Consider the following 21,295-nt stretch of genomic DNA (forward strand, 5'->3'; position numbering starts at 1 on the left):
TTCTTAATTATATCTTTTACCTCCTCGTATGCCTCCATGAGGATTTGTGCTTCCGACGGGGAAAAGTACGCGGCTCTAGTTGCCATGGTAAATCAGTTAATCTGTGATCTGTGGCGGGGTCTATTTGAGTGAGCCGTGAGCGCGCACCTATCCAGGATTGGTTTCACCTGGCTTAATGAATCCGTGTCTGCTCATCCTGGCTTGGTCTTTGTGCAACCAATTAAGCCTGGACGCACATGTTTTGGCTTCATTGAGCTCAGCTGAGTCATTTATCCCGGATGTCTTAATTCTACTTTTGTGCAACAGGCCCCTGGTCACAGTTGCAAATGAGAAGTTGTTCTCAACTAGCCTACCTGGTTAAATAAAGGTGAAATAAAAAATAAGAAAGTCAAAGAGGAAATTAAGTGCAATACTACACAGAACGACACCGGACACATAGTAAAATGAGAGGCTTTTTATCATATTAAAACGTGTCCCAGTGCAACATAATTGCTCTGCCCACTGGGGCGTGCGCTTTTTGAAGTAAGCGCTCGTATTGTAGTATTTCAACCGATCGAGATGCCCTACCGGTGAGTACAGTACACTGCGGTATAGTGCAGAGCAGATCGACAAAAATGCGCAACTGACGCTGACATTGGCACCTCTAACATCAAAGAGGCGTGGAAAGTGAACTGAGCAGGCGTATGATTGAGCTCACTCGGAAGCAAAGTAATAAACGGCGTCTGGGTGGGTCCATAACGAACATAACAAAAGAAAAGGTAATTTATTACCTATGAATATTAGGTGACAGTTTAATTTCTAATGTTTGTTTGTTATTGCTGTTAAGATATTGTTGTATTTTGGGATATTGGGTCTTGTGTTGCGAACAACACAAAGGATCGTTCAAGGAAGTGCTGGTGCACCCAATGCTTTGAACAATAGACTGCGATCAAACTCACACATGGAGATGGCGCAGTATCGATTTATTTGAAACAATATTTAGCTATCGATTGATACACGTGTATATTATCATAATTCATTTGATTCAAGAAAACTACGTTTGTTCTGGTGGTTGTTGATTAGATTATTTGTGTTTGAGATCTTATGCGCTTTAGAGCATCGTAACAGCTTTGTGTTTACGCAGCTTGACCTAATTTGACACAATATGGATAGGTGTAAAAAGCATTTATGGGGCACTAAATAGGTGAATCCTTAGCACTTAAAGCTCAGGTAAACTGAGTCGGCATAGCAAATAGCAGATGCTTGCCAACTAAACATTCGTTTCACAGTACTGAATTGTTGGATTCTTGTTATAAATGTAGCTAAATAGCTACCTCGTCCATTTTACGTGTTGATACACCACATGTGTCATGAAGCAATGCGGTATACTATTCCGTATGCATGGAGTAGGTACTTGGCACTTATGCCATCTCATGAACTAGTATCTGGGCAACATTTTACCAGTAGTGGGTTTGATAAGTAAATGTATTCATTGGGCAGGTATTATACATGAACTGTAATTAGCTACCTAGCTGTAATAGTTAACTCCATCACTGCCTGGGTCTCTTGCTCTAACTCAGCTCCTTTTCCCTTCACAGCTCAGAACCATGTCAGGGTTTTTGGACAGCATCCAGTGCGGAGAATGCGAGTGCAATGTGGACTGGGGAGAGAGGCGAAACACCATGGCATCTATAGCTGCTGGAGTCCTGGTATGTTTTACTTTACTATCACATTTGACAACTGTACATCACTGTGAAGTGAGAAAGAAGGCATATTCCTAAATCCTAATCCATATTCCTACAGTATTTCACTGGTTGGTGGATAATCATTGATGCAGCTGTGAACTATCCAGATGAGGTGACTTTCCATCACGCCTATCACGCCTGTGGTGTCATCGCTACTGTGGCCTTTCTCATGTAAGTCATGCTGTATTGTGAATGTGTCCAATGGAGTTGTGGTCAGTCTCATTTTAATTCAGGAATTCAGTCTGTTGAAATTCTCCTTGAAAATAAATTGAGCTCTTTCAACTTTTGTCTTTGGTATTTCTCTAGGATTAATGCTGTTTCGAATGGCCAAGTGAGAGGGGACAGCTACAGTGAAGGTTGCATTGGACAGACAGGTATGTGTATGACAGGATTATTCCATTCTAACTCCATTCCTTTTCCTAACTGCATTCCATTCCTTGAATTTAAGATTCAGTCCTAAATGCAGAATGATGTAGATAAATCGAGCAGCTCAGAGCTGAACCTGTGTGTTCGGTTGCTGACGTTGCTGAATGCAGGCCTCACTCTGTGGACAATTCTTTGTTTTATTGAAAGAGTACGGCCGGATGAGCTATTTTTGACAAAAATAGCATCAGTTTTGTCAGGAAATGTGTACTTTTCCACCTAAAATATTAGCGATCCTTGTATGTAGCCGACTGCCACAGCAGTGGAGATGGGTAACAACTGCCTATGAGCACCCTATGGGGTTAGACCCTGCTGCGTAGAAGCTTCAAGATATGCCCTTATATGGAGCTTGATGTCACGGATAGAACATTTTGGGGAGTGAGAAGGAGCTGAGAAGAAGGTACCAAATGTCACTGTTTTCTGATAAAGATACAGAGAGATGCAGAGGATTGTTAGCAGCAATTTTAAATAGTAAATACTATGTATATACTCCTGTAGCCCACATTGCACCGCTGCGTGTGTAACAAGCACTTCAGCGACGATGCATATGAACGGGATATGCAATCTGAAATGATGGGGACAATAAACTGAAGGACACTGAAAGATACAGCTGTGGCTGTATTTCCATGGGCTGGATCTGGTGCAGTGGCAAAATACAAAGGCATGTTTGAGAAGAGAAAGCGGCAAAGCAAGCATGCAGAATTATGTAGCCTAGCCTGATTTGACGTTCGAGGGGTTCTTATTGTGTTTTTACCATTGCATCATCATGTAGGCATACTTTTGTATATATAGTGTATGCGGACTCCCAGCCATTCAATCTCCATAGGAAACATTGGCAGTAGAATGGCCTTACTGAAGAGCTCAGTGACTTTCAATGTGGCACCGTCATACACCTTTCCAACAAGTCAGTTCTTCAAATTTCTGCCCTACTAGAGCTGCCTGGTCAACTTTAAGTACTGTTATTGTGAAGTGGAAATGTCTAGCAGCAACAACGGCTCAGCCGCAAAGTGGTAGGCCACACAAGCTCACAGAACGGGGGCTGCGTAGCGTGTAGAAATTGTCTTTCCTCCGTTGCAACACTCACTACGTAGTTCCAAACTGCCTCTAGAAGCAACTTCAACTGTTTGTCAGGAGCTTCACAAAATAGGTTTCCATGACCGAGTAGCCGCACACAAGCCTGAGATCACCATAAGCAATGCCATAAGCAATAAGCAATTGGACTCTGGAGCTGTGGAAACGCGTTCTCTGGAGTGATGAATCACGCTTCACCATCTGGAAGTCCGACGGATGAATCTGGTTTTGGCGGATGCCAGGAGAACGCTACCTGCCCCAAACCATAGTGCCAACTGTAAAGTTTGGTGGAGGAGGAATAATGGTCTGGGGCTGTTTTTCATGATTCAGGCTAGGCCCCTTAATTCCAGTGAAGGGAAATCTTAATGCTACAGCATACAATGGCATTGTAGACGATTCTGTGCTTCCAACTTTGTGGCAACAGTTTCAGCATGACAATACCCCCGTGCACAAAGCAAGGTCCATACAGAAATGGTTTGTCGAGATCGGTGTGGAAGAACTTGATTGGTCTGCACAGAGCCCTGACCTCAACCCAATCGAACACCTTTGGGATGAATTGGAACGGCGACTGCTAGCCCGACCTAATCCCCCAACATCAGTGCCCGACCGCACTAATGCTCTTGTGCCTGAATTGGAAGCAAGTCCCCGCAGCAATGTTCCAACATCTAGTGGAAAGCTTTCCCAGAAGAGTGGAGGCTGTTATAGCAGCAAAGGGGGACCAACTCCATATTAATGCCCATGATTTTGGAATGAGATGTTTGACGAGCTGGCGTCCACATACTTTTGGTCATCTAGTGTAGGCTTAAGTGCTCTACACTGTGCTTATGTGCTCTATAATTTGTCCACACTTTGCGGATTTCTGAATCATGAATTCACTGGCAACGGAGCAGAGCGAGGTCTGCATCCAGCAACGTCACGAGTCACATGACCCATTTTTGCAGCTTTTTCATTACAGCACTATGGGGAGAGGGCAAACTCCACTGAACTAGTTTAAATGTATGGAATCACTTGGGAGTTTCTGGATTTTGGGTAAACATCTCCTTTAATTTGGATTTTGGGGGCCCAGAAGCTGTGACTTTTTGCTCTTACAATACGCACACACACAGAGAGAGATTGGGGTGGCAGGGAGCCTAGTGGTTAGAGAGTTGTACTAGTAACCGAAAGGTTGCAAAATCGAATCCCTGAGCAGACAAGGTAAAAATCTGTCGTTCTGCCGCTGAACAAGGCAGTTAACCCACTGTTCCTAGGCCGTCATTGAAAATAAGAATTTGTTCTAATCTGACTTGCCTAGTTAAATAAAGGTAAAATAAAAAACGATATATACACACACCCACATACAGTTGAAATGGCAGCAGTTTTACGGGCGCCCAACCAATTGTGCTATTATGTGTTTGTTTTTTTGCGTTATTTGTAACTTATTTTGTACATAATGTTTCTGCAACTGTATCTTACTGCAAAAAAAGAGCTTCTGTATATTAGGACAGCGATCACTCACCTCGGATTAGACAAATATTTTTTTTCTTCAACAAACAAGACACACAAGACATTCTCCAAACACCCCACAGGGCCGACATCCCCGTTATTTGCAAGAGGAAGCGACGCAAAGAGCCGGATGCCTGGTCGGTACCCGAAAAAGGCGAGTGGGAAAGCTTCCTTTTACCGTCAATACTACTCGCCAACGTGCAATCATTGGACAATAAACTAGACGAGGTGCGATCACAAATATCCTACCAATGGGACATCAAAAACTGGAATATCCCATGTTTCACGGAATCGTGGCTGAATGACCACGTGGATATTCAGCTAGCGGGATACACGCTGCACCGGCAAGATAGAACCGCACACTCCGGTAAGACGAGGGGGGGGGGGGGGTGTTCTGTGCATATTTGTAAACAACAGCTGGTGCACGAAATCTAAGGAAGTCTCTAGATTTTGCTCGCCTGAAGTAGAGTATATTGTGATAAATTGCAGGCCACACTACTTGCCTAGAGAGTTTTCAGCTATCCTTTTGGTGGCTGTTTATTTACGACCACAGACAGATGCTGGCACTAAGACCACACTCAGTCAGCTGTATAAGGAAATAAGCAAACAGGAAACCACTCACCCAGAGGCGGTGCTCCTAGTGGCCGGAGACTTTAATGCAGGGAAAATTAAATCATTTCTACCAAATTTCCATCAACATGTTAAATGTGCAACCAGAGGGAAAACATTTCTAGATCATCTGTACTCCACACACAGAGACACGTACAACGTTCTCCCTCGTCCTCCATTTGGTAAATCCGACCACAACTCTATCCTCCTGATTCCTGCTTACAAGCAAATATTAAAGCAGGAAGCACCAGTGACTCCGTCTATAAAAAAAGTGGTCAGATGAAACAGATGCTAAACTACAGAACTGTTTTGCTATCACAGACTGGAACATGTTCCTGGATTCTTCCGATGGCATTGAGGAGTACACCACATCAGTCACTGGCTTTATCAATAAGTGCATCGAGGACGTCGTCCCCACAGTGACTGTACATACATACCCCAACCAGAAGCCATGGATTACAGGCAATATTCGCACTGAGCTAATGGGTAGAGCTGCCGCTTTCAAGGTGCAGGACTCTAACCCGGAAGCTGACAAGAAATCCTGCTATGCCCTGCGACGAACCATCAAACAGGCAAAGCGTCAATACAGGGCTAAGACTGAATCATACGCTCGTCAGATGTGGCAGGGCTTGCAAACTATTACAGACTACAAAGGGAAGCACAGCCGCGAGCTGCCCAGTGACACGAGCCTACCAGACGAGCTAAATCACTTCTATGCTCGCTTTGAGGCAAGCAACACTGAGGCATGCATGAGAGCATCAGCTGTTCCAGGCGACTGTGTGATCACGCTCTCCGTAGCCGACGTGAGTAAGACCTTTAAACAGGTCAACATGCACAAGGTTGCGGGGCCAGACAGATTACCAGGACGTGTGCTCCGGGCATTTGCTGACCAACTGGCAGGTGTCTTCACTGACATTTTCAACATGTCCCTGATTGAGTCTGTAATACCAACATGTTTCAAGCAGACCACCATAGTCCCTGTGCCCAAGAATGCAAAGGCAACCGGCCTAAATGACTACAGACCTGTAGCACTCACGTCTATAGCCATGAAATGCTTTGAAAGGCTGGTCATGGCTCACATCAACACCATTATCCCAGAAACCCTAGACCCACTCCAATTTGCATACCGCCCAAACAGATCCACAGATGATGCAATCTCTATTGCACTCCACACTGCCCTTTCCCACCTGGACAAAAGGAACACTTACGTGAGAATGCTATTCATTGACTACAGTTCAGCGTTCAACACCATAGTACCCTCAAAGCTCATCACTAAGTTAAGGATCCTGAGACTAAACACCTCCCTCTGCAACTGGATCCTGGACTTCCTGACGGGCTGCCCCCAGGTGAGGGTAGGTAGCAGCAAACGCTGGTCCTCAACACTGGAGCCCCGCAGGGGGGCGTGCTCAGTCCTCTCCTGTACTCCCTGTTCACCCACAACTGCATGGCCAGGCACAACTCCAACACCATCGTTAAGTTTGCAGACGACACAAGAGTAGTAGGCCTGATCAACGACGAGACAGCCTATAGGGAGGAAGTCAGAGACCTGGCCGGGTGGTGCCAGAATAACAACCTATCCCTCAATGTCACCAAGACTAAGGAGATTATTGTGGACTACAGGAAAAGGAGGGCCGAGCACGCCCCATTCTCATCGACGGGGCTGTAGTGGAGCAGGTTGAGAGCTTCAAGTTCCTTGGTGTCCACATCAACAACAAACTAGAATGGTCCAAACACACCAAGACAGTTGTGAAGAGGGCACGACAAAGCCTATTCCCCCTCAGGAAACTAAAAAGATTTGGCATGGGTCCTGAGATTCTCAAAAGGTTCTACAGCTGCCACATCGAGAGCATCCTGACTGATTGCATCACTGCCTGGTACGGCATCTGCTCGGCCTCTGACCGCAAGACACTACAGAGGGTAGTGCGTACGGCCCAGTACATCACTGGGGCTATGCTGCCTGCCATCCAGGACCTCTACACCAGGCGGTGTCAGAGGAAGGCCCTAAAAATTGTTAAAGACCCCAGCCACCCCAGTCATAGACTGTTCTCTCTACTACTGCATGGCAAGTGGTACCGGAGTCCCAAGTGTAGGACGAAAAGGCTTCTCAACAGTTTTTACCCCCCAAGCCATAAGACTCCTGAACAGGTAATCAAATGGCTACCCGGAATATTTGCGTTGTGTGCCCCACCCCCAACCCCTCTTTGTACACTGCTGCTACGCTCTGTTTATCATATATGCATTAGAGGTCGACCGATTAATCGGAATGGACGATTAATTAGGGCCAATTTCAAGTTTTCATAACCATCGGAAATCGGTAATATTTTTTTTATTTTATTTATATATATATTTTTTTACACCTTTATTTGACTAGGCAAGTCAGTTAAGAACACATTCTTATTTTCATTGACGGCCTAGGAACGATGGGTTAACTGCCTTGTTCAGGGGCAGAACGACAGATTTTTACCTTGTCAGCTCAGGGATTCAATCTTGCAACCTCACGGTTAAACTAGTCCAATGCTCTAACCACCTGCCGCATGAGGAGCCCGCCTGTTACGCGAATGCAGTAGAAGCCAAAGTAAGTTGCTAGCTAGCATTAAACTTATCTTATAAAAAAACAATCAATCAATCATAATCACTAGTTATAACTACACATGGTTGATGATATTACTAGTTTATCATATGCAGTGCGCATTCGCGAAAAAGGACTGTCGTTGCTCCAAGGTGTACCTAATTATTAACATCAATGCCTTTCTTAAAATCAATACACAGAAGTATATATTTTTAAACCTGCATATTTAGCTAAAAGAAATCCAGGTTAGCAGTCAATATTAACCAGGTGAAACTGTGTCACTTCTCTTGCGTTCATTGCACGCAGAGTCAGGGTATATGCAGTTTGGGGCGCCTGGCTCATTATGACATAACATTGAAGGTTGTGCAATGTAACAGGAATATTTAGACTGATGGATGCCAGCCGTTAGATAAAATACGGAACGGTCCCATATTTCACTGAAAGAATAAATGTTTTGTTTTCGAGATGATGGTTTCCGGATTCGACCATATTAATGACCTATGGCTCGTATTTGTGTGTGTTATTATGTTATAATTAAGTCTATGATTTGATAGAGCAGTCTGACTGAGCGATGGTAGGCAGCAGCAGGCTCATAAGCATTCATTCAAACAGCACTTTCCTGCGTTTTGCCAGAAGCTCTGCTGTTTATGAATTCAAGCCTATCAACTCTCGAGATTAGGCTGGTGTAACCGATGTGAAATGGCTAGCTAGTTAGCGGGCTGCGCGCTAATAGTGTTTTAAACGTCACTCGCTCTGAGACTTGGAGTAGTTGTTCCCCTTGCTCTGCATGGGTAACGCTGCTTCGAGGGTGGCTGTTGTCGATGTGTTCCTGGTTCGAGCCCAGGTAGCAGCGAGGAGAGGGATGGAAGCTATACTGTTACACTGGCAATACTAAAGTGCCTATAAGAACATCCAATAGTCAAAGGTATATGAAATACAAATCGTTTTGAGAGAAATAGTCCTATAATTCCTATAATAACTACAACCTAAAACTTCTTACCTGGGAATATTGAAGACTCATGTTAAAAGGAACCACCAGCTTTCATATGTTCTCATGTTCTGAGCAAGGAACTTAAACGTTAGCTTTCTTACATGGCACATATTGCACTTTTACTTTCTTCTCCAACACTGTGTTTTTGCATTATTTAAACCAAATTGAACATGTTTCATTATTTATTTGAGGCTAAATTGATTTTATTGATGTATTATATTAAGTTAAAATAAGTGTTCATTCAGTGTTGTTGTAATTGTCATTATTACCCCAAAAAATCGGTATAGGCTTTTTTCGGCCCTCCAATAATCGGTATCGGCGTTGAAAAATCATAATCGGTCAACCTCTAATATGCATAGTCACTTTAACTATACATTCATGTACATACTACCTCAATTGGGCCAACCAACCAGTGCTCCCGCACAGTGGCTAACCGGGCTATCTGCATTGTGTCCCAACCACAACCTGCCAACCCCTCTTTTACGCTACTGCTACTCTCTGTTCATCATATATGCATAGTGACTTTAACCATATCTACATGTACATACTACCTCACTCAGCCTGACTAACCAGTGTCTGTATGTAGCCTCGCTACTGTATATAGCCTGTCTTTTTACTGTTGTTTTATTTTTTTGCCAACCTATTGTTCACCTAATACCTTTTTTGTACTATTGGTTAGAGCCTGTAAGTAAGAATTTCACTGTAAGGTCTACTACACCTGTTGTATTCGTCGCATGTGACAAATAAACTTTGATTTGAAATAAAAGATGGAGCTTCAGACCCTAATGAGTCCCTTCCACCTCATTGTATCACTGATTGCAGGAGCGCGTGTGTGGCTCTTCATTGGCTTCATGCTGGCGTTTGGATCTCTTATTGCTTCCATGTGGATCCTGTTTGGAGGCTTCGTAGTGCCCAGTAAGTCCAGCATTCCCACTCAGCATGTGATTATGGTTATGTACCCCAAACTAATAGCTCATGGACATTGAGTGGTCACTGTGCAAAAAATTGTAAAGAATGATAGTAAAGTAAAACAAAATAAATGTTTTTTTAAATCTGTTCACAGAGAAACCTGTTGTGTATCCTGGTATTGCGGTTTTCTTTCAAAATGCATTCATTTTCTTTGGGTAAGTATTCTTCAAAATGTTCATCATGTTTTACCTTAATTAGATGTCATTTTCTGTTAAGTTATATGTACTATAGATATTCTCAGATATTCCCTTGGAATGTATTTCTGGCCTAGTAGTGAATCCGTCACTTAAATGTATTAGAGTCTAAAATGAACTATAATACCTTTTTAAATAGAACTACATTACAATACCTTGTCTATGCTAGTTATTTTCTCTAAATAGACCCCCAGTCTTTTCTTGCAGGGGCTTGGTGTTTAAATTTGGACGCACCGAAGACTTGTGGCAATAATGATTTCTCTCCATGTCATATGATCTGTTCTCTTTTTCTGAGACAGTTTACACTTTGTTCAATCAAAACACCTACTTTCCGTTTTTCAAGCGATACAAAATATTAATTTTGTATGATAACTTTTTTTTTTTGCTTTTAGATTAACATGTGTTTAATTTATTAGTAAATTGGTTGTTGTACAAATGCACCTTCTACAATATAAAAAGCACAATTTGCAATTTATCATCTCTTAATGCAATGTTATTTTCTTTTCACTCAAAGTATGGAGCTATTCTGTTACAATTTGCCATCTTACATTATTTATAATGGAAACCTTCAAAAACAGATTATTTACAATACCCATTTGTGCACTCTAATGATATATTTTGCTCCATTTGATGAGGAAATTTTCATTACTAAGGTACAAACATCTGAGGAGGAAAAGACAGGACATATGTATATATCTCTCAGAGTGTTAATGTTGGAAGTAGACTTACTTACTGTACATTTACTGAAAATAATTTAACCTTGAATGTGGGCAAACAAAAGTTTTACAATAACTTGTCAAGATGTGGAGTCTCTAATTGGGTAGTTATACTGAACCATCATTTGAAGGTTCTTAAATCAAGCAAGTTTTAGTGTGGTTTGATTCTTCAAGGTTTCAATGCGTCTCTATTCTTTGACTATGTATTTGACTGTAATGCTTATACATTTACAGTACTTGTATAATAACCTAACCATGAGGTCACTTTTCTGATCCTGAGAAACCATGGCAGCATTAAACACAAAATGTACAACACACACGTACGAGATGACAAGTCTTTATTCGCAGCTCTCACAGGCCAGTTTCTCTCTTCTCTTGGCTAATATTTAAAGTTTGACTAACACAAAATAATCACAATCACATATTCCAGTGCAGTTTTCACATACTACACATTTTGAAAAATGTAATAAGCTGAAGATGCATGGGAATATTGTATGGTTGAAATGATGCATTGGTTCATTGCTCTCCTGACACTCAACACTTGTTCCTTTTTTCTTTTCCAACCTCTCACCTTTTCCCTGCTAGGTGGGGAAACTGAAAAACAATGATTTAAGTTAGACAGCATAACTTTAGAGGCACAAATGTATTGCTTCAACTGCATGCATATATTTTTTAACCTATCAATTGTTTGATACAAACTGAGCCTTTCTGTCATCACTGATTACTTACCTCCCAGAAGGCCTGGTCATCAAAGCATTTCTTGTTCTGGGGTGGCCTCCAGAAATCACATTTCAGAAGAAAACCTGAGCAGGAAGGAACATGTTTGTGGTTAAAACTCCAATTCACCAGTGAGTCCAATAACATATGTACAGTACTGTTGAAAGTCACCTGTGATGAGTCCCAGAATCATGCTCAGACTCAGGGTGATGAGGAGCGTGCAAATGTGGAACACAGCAAATCGGACGGCCCTGAAAGATGCATAACATCATTCAAAGGAAACCCCCATAAATTTGAAAATGTTCTTATGTATTCACCTTAAATGATTTATATAAGTAGAGTGATTGTTATAATGTAATGCCTTATCAAATGCGGAGAATTTATATATATTTTTTGTTGTTGAAATATGTCCCCAATGCTCTTCCATTCTCTTCATATCCTGTAAACATAGGTGCTTTTAATGCTGCGTACGTTGTGAGATCATCAGAGTCAGCAATCTGTAGGAGAAGTTGAACCATCCACCCCAGGATTCCAGGCAGACCATGGACACTAAGGACTCCGCAGGTGTCATGACACTCAAACGCAAACAGCATGAGGGGCTGAAAGATAAAAAGCAGTAAAATGAGATAGTGAAAGCCCATGGGCAATTCATGAATTTGTTTATACGTACCTTAATGTATCGGGATCCCAAGGTTGATATCAGTGCAGCAGCAAATCCAATCGCCATAGCTACCCACGGCAAATGAACAGCTGACATAGCAACCCCAATAGCAACACCACCAGCAAAAGTACATCTCTGAATATGAAACTGAGAGGAGAAAACATCCACACACAATTATTTTTAGTGGATCGGATAGGGCAACTCTATCCCTCAAGATGGCAAAATATGTGAAATTCTTAAATTGTACTTCTATTCTACTTGATCAATATCCCACTTTAATGGCTAGCGCTGCCCTTTAACTTCCCACCTATGGGTGGCCCTGGCCATTCAAACATGTTTTCAGGTCATTACCAGGTTGAGTTTCCCTTGGGGACTAGTGAGGACAGAGAAACCAGCAGCTGTGACAGCACTGACTGCCAGGGCCAGGTAGGTGCTGTAGACAGCTCTCAGGTTCCTCCCCCTGTCAAGATGATCAACCTCTACCAGCACAGAGTTAAAACTGGGCCAGAACATCCACAGGAACAGAGTCCCTGGAGAGCAATAGATGCATGTACCAACCAGAAGTTAACACTTGTATTATTGCAAACAGCATAGTCGAACAACAAACACATTATTAGTGGAGCACTAGCATTTCCATGTACCCATTACAGAGAACAGACCGGTCTTGCGGTCAATTTTCTCTTTCTCATGCTGTTGCTCGGATCCCTGTCTGTACAGGACCCATGATAACATCAGTCCAAAGAAGGCCCCAAAGATGTGGAGCAGCATGATGGTATTCAGAAACTGCACCTGTGTGTAAACAGATCACCCAATCATCAGTATACAGTCTAAAAACACATCGTCATCAGATTCATCACTTTATCGGCTTACCTTTAGGAATGTCTGGAGTAGCCAGCCATTTAGCACAAATCCAGATATCTCCAACAGGGCAATAAGAAGGAGATGGACAGGATTGGTCTTCCCAAGGACAGCACCTATGGCAACGAGGGAGGAAGCTGTGCACATCTCTGCAACAACCAAGCTGGTCCAAACACAGGAAAAGGGGTTCAAAATGTATGATATATGCTTCCAACAGATAACTAAATATAGATATTAGCTATAATCAAAATACTGAAAGAAGAAAATGCCTATCCAATACACCTCAACTTATTTCTCAGTACCTTCTCATATTTATCCCGATCTTTCTTCTGTGATACATAGACTCAACACCGTTCAGGATAACTGCCCACTGGACAGCCATGGCTGCCACTAGGAGGGTAAATCCTGCTCCACTGAAGCTGTACCGCACCAGGAATGTGGCCAGAAAGCCAAAACCCAGAATCACCATCACATGAACATCCTGAAATTCTGTGAGGAAAGAGGGGACACCTAATATGTCACAGCTGGGAAAGAGATTGTATCACTAGTCTTGTAAGCCTGTAAGAGGATAGAGTTGAATTGTTTTGTGTTACCCCACACAAATATTGTGTATCACTGAAACTGTGCACAATGCAGCTAGCTGTTATTTGGGAGGCCATATCCACCCCAACAAGTCCAGCTGCAACTCTTGCTGGCCCCACCAGATTAAGCACTTATCACTCATAACCAGTGTTGGCAGCCCCTACTCATTTTTTTGTTCTCTCTCTCTCTCTGACTGTCTGTAAACAAACACTGTAGGCTATAGCCTCAAAACAATGTGAAAACTATAATTTTGATCTCATGGATGAGCAGTCCTTGTACCCATTGTTTGTCTATTAATTTGAGTGGTTATATTTCTCCAGCCCCATCCTCCAGTCTCATCACTCAGCTGTAGTGGAGAGATGGCTTTGTTGTTTGAATTGCTGATTACATTTAACTAATATATTCCCAGAGCATGCTTTAATAAGAAACTTTTTGTCTCCTAATAACAATATTAATAATTATCTTGAAGTATACCTCTGTACACCACCTCTCCAAAAAAGCACATTGCAATTGTTCTTTAACTCACCTGCGTAATAGTTGGTGAATGCATGTTGTTTAGTTTGTACATTTTGTTCAATTTCAACATAACGAAATACTGCGATGAATCCCGTCTGCAGAAAAAAGAGCAGAGGCAGCAGACGAAAGCGGAGACTCTGTGCGTATTGGGGAGCCATCGACGCTTCTAACCAAAAATGACCAAATGGTTCCAAAACAGAATTGTCTGCGCGCAACCCCTTCTACGTGAAACTGGAATGTCCCATTGGGCAAGGAAGAGCAGCTACTTTACCCTCTGTTTTATCTGTTTATGTTTACAAGTCAAAATGTCGACGCTGCTGCAGGTGTTTGGGAAATCCCTATTTTGTATCGATGTGCATGTAAAGTAGATGACGTTACATATTGGTGATTTTATTTTAGATAAATAATATCAGTTTACTTTAAACCGCATTTGTAAGTGAAAAAATATGCTAGTAGGCATAATCCCAGTAGAAAATCGTCTGCAGGAGCCTACTGTAGTTTACATTTATCAAAAACGTTTCATATATAAACCCTATGTAATGTGGCTTTTGTCCTAAATAAGGAGCTAGATACTCAACATAGGCAACATATTTAGCACCCATAGCATGTGTATTGGCCTTTGACTCAGATATTAACACAACAATAATTTTGATCTGGATTAAATGTTTTGTTTTGAACAACCTGTGCCCAGGTTGTTCAAATTGCTCCAGTGTGAGTGGTTGAGTCTGAATAATATATACTTTATCCTAAAGTGTGCACTTGTTTACTACTCCCCACAAATCTAAGAGTATAGACCGCTTTCCAGTATACGACACAAACGTCATGCACAGATGACGCGACTCTCGCAGTAAGAAAGCCATCACCATCTGCACACATTCAACATTATTACAATGTTACTTCCAAACAAAACAACTTTTTTTAGGTTCTCACACGCTTGCAATGATGTTTTGATTATTGCTTGAACAGTCGCTAAGATTATATTTGGCTGTGATCTTTGCAAAATAACTATTTTGTATGCAGCAGTTGTTAGCTAGTATGCTAACGCTCATCGATATAGGCTGTAGCAGAAGCTCAGTGGTGTAAAGTACTTAAGAAAAAATACTTTGAAGTACTAGAGTAGTTTTTTTGGGGTATCTTTACATTACTATTTATATTTTTGACTACTTTTACTTAACTACATTCCTATAGAAAATAATGTACTTTTTACGCCATACATTGTCCCTGACATCCAAGTACTCGTTACATTTTGAATGCTTAGCAGGACAGGAAAATGGTCCATTTCACACACTTATCAAGAGAACATCCCTAGACATCTCTATTGCCTCTTATCCAGGGACTCACTGAACACAAATGCATTGTTTGTAAATTATGTCTGAAAATTGTACCGTCTGGTTTGCTTAATATCAGGAATTTGAAATGAGTAATACTTGTACTTTTGATACTTAAGTATATTTAAAACCAAATACTTTTAGACTTTTACTGAAGTTGTATTTTACTTGATGACTTTCACTAGAGTCATTTTCTATTAAGGTGTCTTTACTTTTACTCAAGTGTGACAATTGGGTACTTTTTCCACCACTGCAAAAGATAGCCAAAGAGCAATTTTACTGGTTGAAGTTGAAGTGTTTTAGTATAATGCAGTTGATTTGCGATGATGACACAAACATTAAATGAAGCAGGACATTCAAACTAGCCTTAAAATCCAATTATAATCCAAAAGTAGTGTGAAATACACTCATAAGCAACATGTAAATAGAGTTTTTATTATACTAAACAAAAATAAGTGCAACATGCAACAATTTCAATGGTTTTACAGAGCTACAGTTCCTATAATGAAATCAGTCAATTTAAATAAATAAATAAATAAATTAGGCCCAAATCTATGGATTTCACATGACTGTGCAGGGGCGCAGCCATGGGTGGGCCTGGGAGGACATGAGCCCATCCACTGGGGAGCCAGGCCCAGCCAATGAGAATTCGTTTTTCCCCACAAAGAGGGTTTATTACAGACATAAATAGTCCTCAGTTTCATCAGCTGTCCAGGTGGCTGGTTTCAGGCGATCCCGCAGGTGAAGAAGCCGGATGTGTAGGTCCTGGGCTGGCTTGGTTACACGAGCTCTGCGGTTAAGAGCCGGCTGGACATACTGCCAAATTATCTAAAATGACAAACGCGGCTTATGGTAGAGAAATGAACATTAAATTATCTGGCAACAGCTCTGGTGGACATTCCTTCAGTCAGCATGGCAATTGCACACTCCCTCAAAACTTGAGACATCTGTGGCATTGTGTTGTGTGACAAAACTGCACATTTTAGAGTGGCCTTTTATTGTATCCAGCACAAGGTGTACCTTTGTAATGATAATGCTGTTTAATCAGTTCCCAGATTTTTTGGGGTCAAAATCCAAAAGTTATGCTGTATGTACTACTGCAAAAAAAACGTTCTGGGCTAATAATGTAAGAAATAACACAAAAAAAACAAAATACTGCAAAGTTGCTTAGGAGCCAGAAACATAGCGGCCATGTCTATCGGCGCCATCTTGTCTCCCAGTTGTCTTGAACGCACTGAAGATTTCAGAGTCTGAGATCACTGTTCCCAGATGTTTTAAATGCGGCACCAGTCATTTTGAAAGCACCAGTAGCCTACTGCTGCTCATTTGAGAAGGGCTCTCCTCCCTGCTTTTGCCAGTTCACGTAACAGGCCACGGGCCATAGAACGGTGTGCACCGCAGCTACCAGTGTGTTGTGAACAACGGAGTAAGCAACAATAGTGGAATCTGCAGTTCGCTTAAAAAAAAAAGAAAACCGATACAATTAGATGAAACATTCCACAATTGGACTAGATCATGCTAAACAAGGTTGGAATGTTGTTATATAAATTCAACAAAAGACAATTATTAGTTAATTTGTCCGAAAATGTAAAAATCTGTTGAAATCACACTGGATGTATGTTCAGAATTGCATTGGGGGCATACTTATATGCAGTGTACAGCCAAACCTATGGATTGTGCACCCATGAAATGGGGTATCAGCCTACTCAGTGACACCCACAGAACACAATTCTCAAGAGTTCAACACATAGCAAAGTTCAATTGGTGGCGTTCTGAGTTAGGCGTAGTAATAATGTCAGGTCATCACATTGGGTAGCCATAGCAATTGACATGGAGCAGAGAGTGAGTAAAAACATTACCTTGTGGAATAATGGACTCCTTTTACAGCAATACAAAATGGAGATCAAGGGTACTATGTAAAGATTGCAAAAATACCTTGCTGTGTAATACTAGGCATTCAATAAAGTTGTGATGGATATTGTCCTTGATTATGAATTCTGGCATCGATGCCCTAAATAAAATAAAAACAGTCAGATGGCAGCAGTTGAAGTATCTATACTGAAAAAAATATAAACGCAACATGCAACAATTTCAAAGAATTTACGGAGTTACAGTTCTGATAAGAAAATCAGTCAGTTAAAATAAATAAATGAGACCCTAATCTATGGATTTCACATGACTGGGAATACAGATATGCATCTGTTGGACACAGATACCTTTTTTTTTTTAAAGGTAGGCGCGTGGATCAGAAAACCAGTCAGTATCTGGTGTGACCAACATTTGCCTCGTGCAGTTTGACACATCTCCTTCGCATAGTGTTTATCAAGCTGTTGATTGTGGCCGGTGGAATGTTGTCCCACTAGCCTCTTCAATGGCTGTGTGAAGTTGCTGGGAATTGGTGGGAAGTGGAACACGCTGTGGAACACATCGATCCAGAGCTTCCCAAACATAATCAATGGGTGACATGTCTGGTGAGTACTGTATGTAGGCCACGGAAGAACATCTTCAGCTTCCAGGAATTGTGTACAGATCAAATAAAATAAAATTTTATTAGTCACGTGCCAAATAAAACAGGTGTAGGTAGACCTTACAGTGAAATGCTTACTTACGAGCCCCTAACCAACAGTGCAGTTTAAAAAAATACAGATAAGAATAAGAGATAAAAGTAACAAGTAATTAAAGAGCAGGAGTAAAAAAAAAAAAAAGACAATATATACAGGGGGGTGCCGGTACAGAGTCAATGTGTGGGGGCACCGGTTTGTTGAGGTAGTATGTACATGTAGGTAGAGTTAATTAAAGTGACTATGCATAGATGACAACAGGGAGTGGCAGTGGTGTGAAGAGGGGGGAGGGGGCAATGCAAATAATCTGGGTAGCCATTTGACTAGATGTTCAGGAGTCTTATGGCTTGGGGTTAGAAGCTGTTTAGAAGCCTCTTGGACCTAGACTTGGCGCTCCGTTACTGCCTGCCATGCGTTAGCAGAGAGAACAGTCTGTGACATTGGGGCCATGCATTACCATTCTGAAACATGAGGTTATGGTGGCGGGTGGCGGATGAATGGCATGACAATGGGCCTCAGGATCTCATCACGGTATCTCTGTGCATTCAAATTGCCATCGATAAAATGCAATTGTGTGTTCATTGTCTGTAGCTTATGCCTGCCCATACCATTACCCCATCGCCACAATGGGGCACTCTGATCACAATGTTGACATCAGAAAACCGTTCCCCACACAATGACATATATGTGGGCTGCGGTTGCGAGGCTGGTTGGATGTACTGCCAAATTCTCTAAAACAACGTTGGAGGCAGCTTATGGTAGAGAACTGAACAATCAATTATCTGGCAACATGCCAATTGCAGCATGCCAATTGCACGCTCCCTCAAAACTTGAGACATCTGTTGCATTGTGTTGTGTGACAAACTGCAGATTTTACAGTGGCCTTTTATTGTCCCCAGCACAAGGTGTCCCTTTGTAATGATAATGCTGTTTAATCCACTTCTTGATATGTCACAACTGTCAGATGGATGGATGATCTTGGCAAAGGAGAAATGCTCACTAACAAGGATGTAACAAATTTGTGCACAAAATTTGAGAGAAATAAGCTTTTTGTGCATATGGAATATTTCTGGGATCTTTAATTTCAGCTCATGAAACATGGGTCCAACACATTACATGTTGTGTTTATATTTTTCTTCAGTGTATGTATGTTTGTTTTCCAAAGCAATAATTTCAGGGCAAAGCATTAATACATTTTGTGACAAAGGAATGAGAGATTGTTTTCTGTCAACTACAGTGCATTCGGAAAGTAATCAGACCCATTAACTTCTCCACATTTTGTTATGCTACAGCCTTATTCTAAAATAGATTAAATTGTTTTTTCCCTCATCAATCTACACACAATACCCCATAATGACAAAGATAAAACAGGTTTTTAGACATTTCTGCAAATATATATAAAAAAAAAATATATATATATCACATTTACATACAGTGCCAGTCAAAAGTTTGGACACACCTACTCATTCCAGGGTTTTTCTTTATTTTTACTATTTTATACATTTTAGAATAATAGTGAAGACATCAAAACTACGAAATAACACATATGGAATCATGTAGTAACCAAAAAAGTGTTAAACAAATCAAAATATATTTTGTATTTTAGAATCTTCAAAGTAGCCACCCTTTGCCTTGATGACAGCTTTGCACACTCTTGGCATTCTCTCAACCAGCATCATAAGGTACTCACCTGGAATGCATTTCAATTAACAGGTGTGTCTTGTTAAAAGTTAATTTATTATCTTCTTAATGCATTTGAGACAATCAGTTTTGTTGTGACAAAGTAGTGGTGGTATACAGAAGATTTGGTAAAAGATCAATCTTCTACAGCTGCACCATTGAGAACATCTTGACTGGTTGCATTACCGCTTGGTATTGCAGTTGCTTGGCACTACAGAGGGTAATGCATATGGCCCAGTACATCACTGTCACTTTATACATACAGTGCCTTCAGAAAGTAGTCATACCCCTAGACTTATTCCACATTTTGTTGTGTTACAGCCTGAATTCAAAATGGATTAAACAGATTTTATTTCTCACCCAGCTACACACAATACCCCATTATGACAAAATGAAAAAATGTTCTTAGAAATGTTTGCAAATGCATTTAAAATGAAATACAGAAATATCTAACATACATAACTATTCACACCCCTGAGTCAATACATGTTAGAATAACATTTGGCAACGATTACAGCTGTGAGTCTTTCTGGGTAAGTCTCTAAGAGCTTTGCACACCTGGTTTGTACAATATTTGCCCATTATTATTTTCTAAATTATTAAAGCGCTGTCAAATTGGTTGTTGATCATTGCTAGACAACTGTTTTCAACTCTTGCCATAGATTTTCAAGCAGATTTAAGTCAAACCTGTAACTCGGCCAATCAGAAATATTCACTGTCTTCTTGGTAAGAAACTAGTGTAGATTTGTCCTTGCTTTTTAGGTTACTGTCCTGCTGAAAGGGGAATTAATCTCCCAGTTTCTGGTGGAAAGCAGACTGAACCAGGTTTTCCTCTATAATTTTGCCTGTGTTCTGTTTCTTTTTTATCCTGAAGAACTCCCAAGTCCTTAATGATTACAAGCATACCCTTAACATGATGCAGCCACCACTATGCTTAGGGACTGGGTTGGTCAAGTGTTCCACTCTAACTTTCATAGTAAATCAAGAGGGGCTGCCATTTTGGTTGATAAAGCTACTCCCTTTGTAGCTTCTGAGGTTATCGCTGATCCTAAGGGACGATACGTCATAGTAACCGGTAAACTGTTTTCTACCCCTCTTGTTTTGGCTAGTGTTTATGCTCCCAATTGGGATGACACAAGTTTCATTTCTTCCTTTTTGTCTGCTATACCCAATTTAGATTCTCATTTGTTGATTTTAGGGGGGGATTTCAACTGCAAAATGTCCCCAGTTCTTGACAAGTCCTCACGAACAACTACAGGCCCATCTAAATGTGCCCTACTTATTCAAGCCTTTCTTCAGAAATATGCCATGTTTGAGGCCTGGCGTTTCCTACATCCTACAGATAGACAGTATTCCTTTTATTCTCATGTTCATCAAACATACTCCCGGATTGATTACTTCTTTTTGGACAAAAAACTTCTGGCATATTGTTCTTAAAAGGTTTGGATCAATCTCAGGGTACAAGCTGAATCTAGGCAAGAGTGAGCTTTTTCCTGTAAACAAGGCTGCTTTAAAGTGCTCTTTTACAAGTTCTCAGTTTAGGATTGTCCGGGATCAATTCACCTACTTGGGAGTAAAAGTGACAAGGAAATATTCAAATCTGTTTCAGGAAAACTTGGTTGCTCTAGCAGACAGTTTGAAACA

The 21,295-nt window shown here is 41.2% G+C and overlaps 2 protein-coding genes across 4 annotated transcripts; one reads left to right on the top strand and one right to left on the bottom strand.

Annotated features, from left to right (window-relative positions):
• Positions 1 to 639: 639 nt before the first annotated feature.
• LOC129811571 (transmembrane protein 50A) lies at positions 640 to 11,065 on the top strand. 3 transcript variants are annotated; one of them, XM_055862981.1, is made up of 7 exons: positions 640 to 758; positions 1,578 to 1,688; positions 1,783 to 1,895; positions 2,031 to 2,098; positions 9,692 to 9,784; positions 9,933 to 9,993; positions 10,227 to 11,065. In XM_055862981.1, exons 1-7 carry the CDS (start codon positions 684 to 686, stop codon positions 10,252 to 10,254), a joined length of 549 nt encoding a protein of 182 aa, XP_055718956.1. In that variant the 5' UTR covers positions 640 to 683; the 3' UTR covers positions 10,255 to 11,065. The 3 variants fall into 3 exon arrangements, with proteins under 3 accessions (XP_055718956.1, XP_055718955.1, XP_055718957.1); XM_055862980.1 differs by having other exon boundaries at positions 641 to 758; positions 10,240 to 11,065; XM_055862982.1 differs by having other exon boundaries at positions 721 to 783; positions 10,240 to 11,065.
• A 4-nt stretch (positions 11,066 to 11,069) lies between these two features.
• On the bottom strand, positions 11,070 to 14,381 carry rhd (Rh blood group, D antigen). The gene is made up of 10 exons (XM_055862979.1): positions 14,093 to 14,381; positions 13,287 to 13,473; positions 12,997 to 13,147; positions 12,768 to 12,915; positions 12,478 to 12,656; positions 12,136 to 12,273; positions 11,937 to 12,064; positions 11,637 to 11,716; positions 11,478 to 11,551; positions 11,070 to 11,342 (listed from the first exon to the last, which is right to left on the bottom strand). The coding sequence occupies exons 1-10, from the start codon at positions 14,238 to 14,240 to the stop codon at positions 11,316 to 11,318; spliced, it is 1,260 nt and encodes a 419-aa protein (XP_055718954.1). The 5' UTR covers positions 14,241 to 14,381; the 3' UTR covers positions 11,070 to 11,315.
• Positions 14,382 to 21,295: the final 6,914 nt, after the last annotated feature.

Source organism: Salvelinus fontinalis, chromosome 15, assembly GCF_029448725.1.
Source record: "Salvelinus fontinalis isolate EN_2023a chromosome 15, ASM2944872v1, whole genome shotgun sequence".
Classification (NCBI taxonomy): domain Eukaryota; kingdom Metazoa; phylum Chordata; class Actinopteri; order Salmoniformes; family Salmonidae; genus Salvelinus; species Salvelinus fontinalis.

What these genes read in the sequence shown, in the direction of transcription:
- LOC129811571 (XM_055862980.1), top strand. Translation starts at nt 684, where the DNA reads ATGATTGAGCTCACTCGGAAGCAAAGTAATAAACGGCGTCTGGGTGGG. An exon ending in CGAACATAACAAAAGAAAAG is followed by an intron (nt 759 to 1,577) that starts GTAATTTATTAC and finishes TTCCCTTCACAG; the next exon opens with CTCAGAACCATGTCAGGGTT. An exon ending in TGGAGGCTTCGTAGTGCCCA is followed by an intron (nt 9,785 to 9,932) that starts GTAAGTCCAGCA and finishes ATCTGTTCACAG; the next exon opens with AGAAACCTGTTGTGTATCCT.
- rhd (XM_055862979.1), bottom strand. Translation starts at nt 14,240, where the DNA reads ATGGCTCCCCAATACGCACAGAGTCTCCGCTTTCGTCTGCTGCCTCTG. An exon ending in ATCGGGATAAATATGAGAAG is followed by an intron (nt 13,148 to 13,286) that starts GTACTGAGAAAT and finishes TGTTTGGACCAG; the next exon opens with CTTGGTTGTTGCAGAGATGT. An exon ending in TACTCCAGACATTCCTAAAG is followed by an intron (nt 12,916 to 12,996) that starts GTAAGCCGATAA and finishes GTTTACACACAG; the next exon opens with GTGCAGTTTCTGAATACCAT.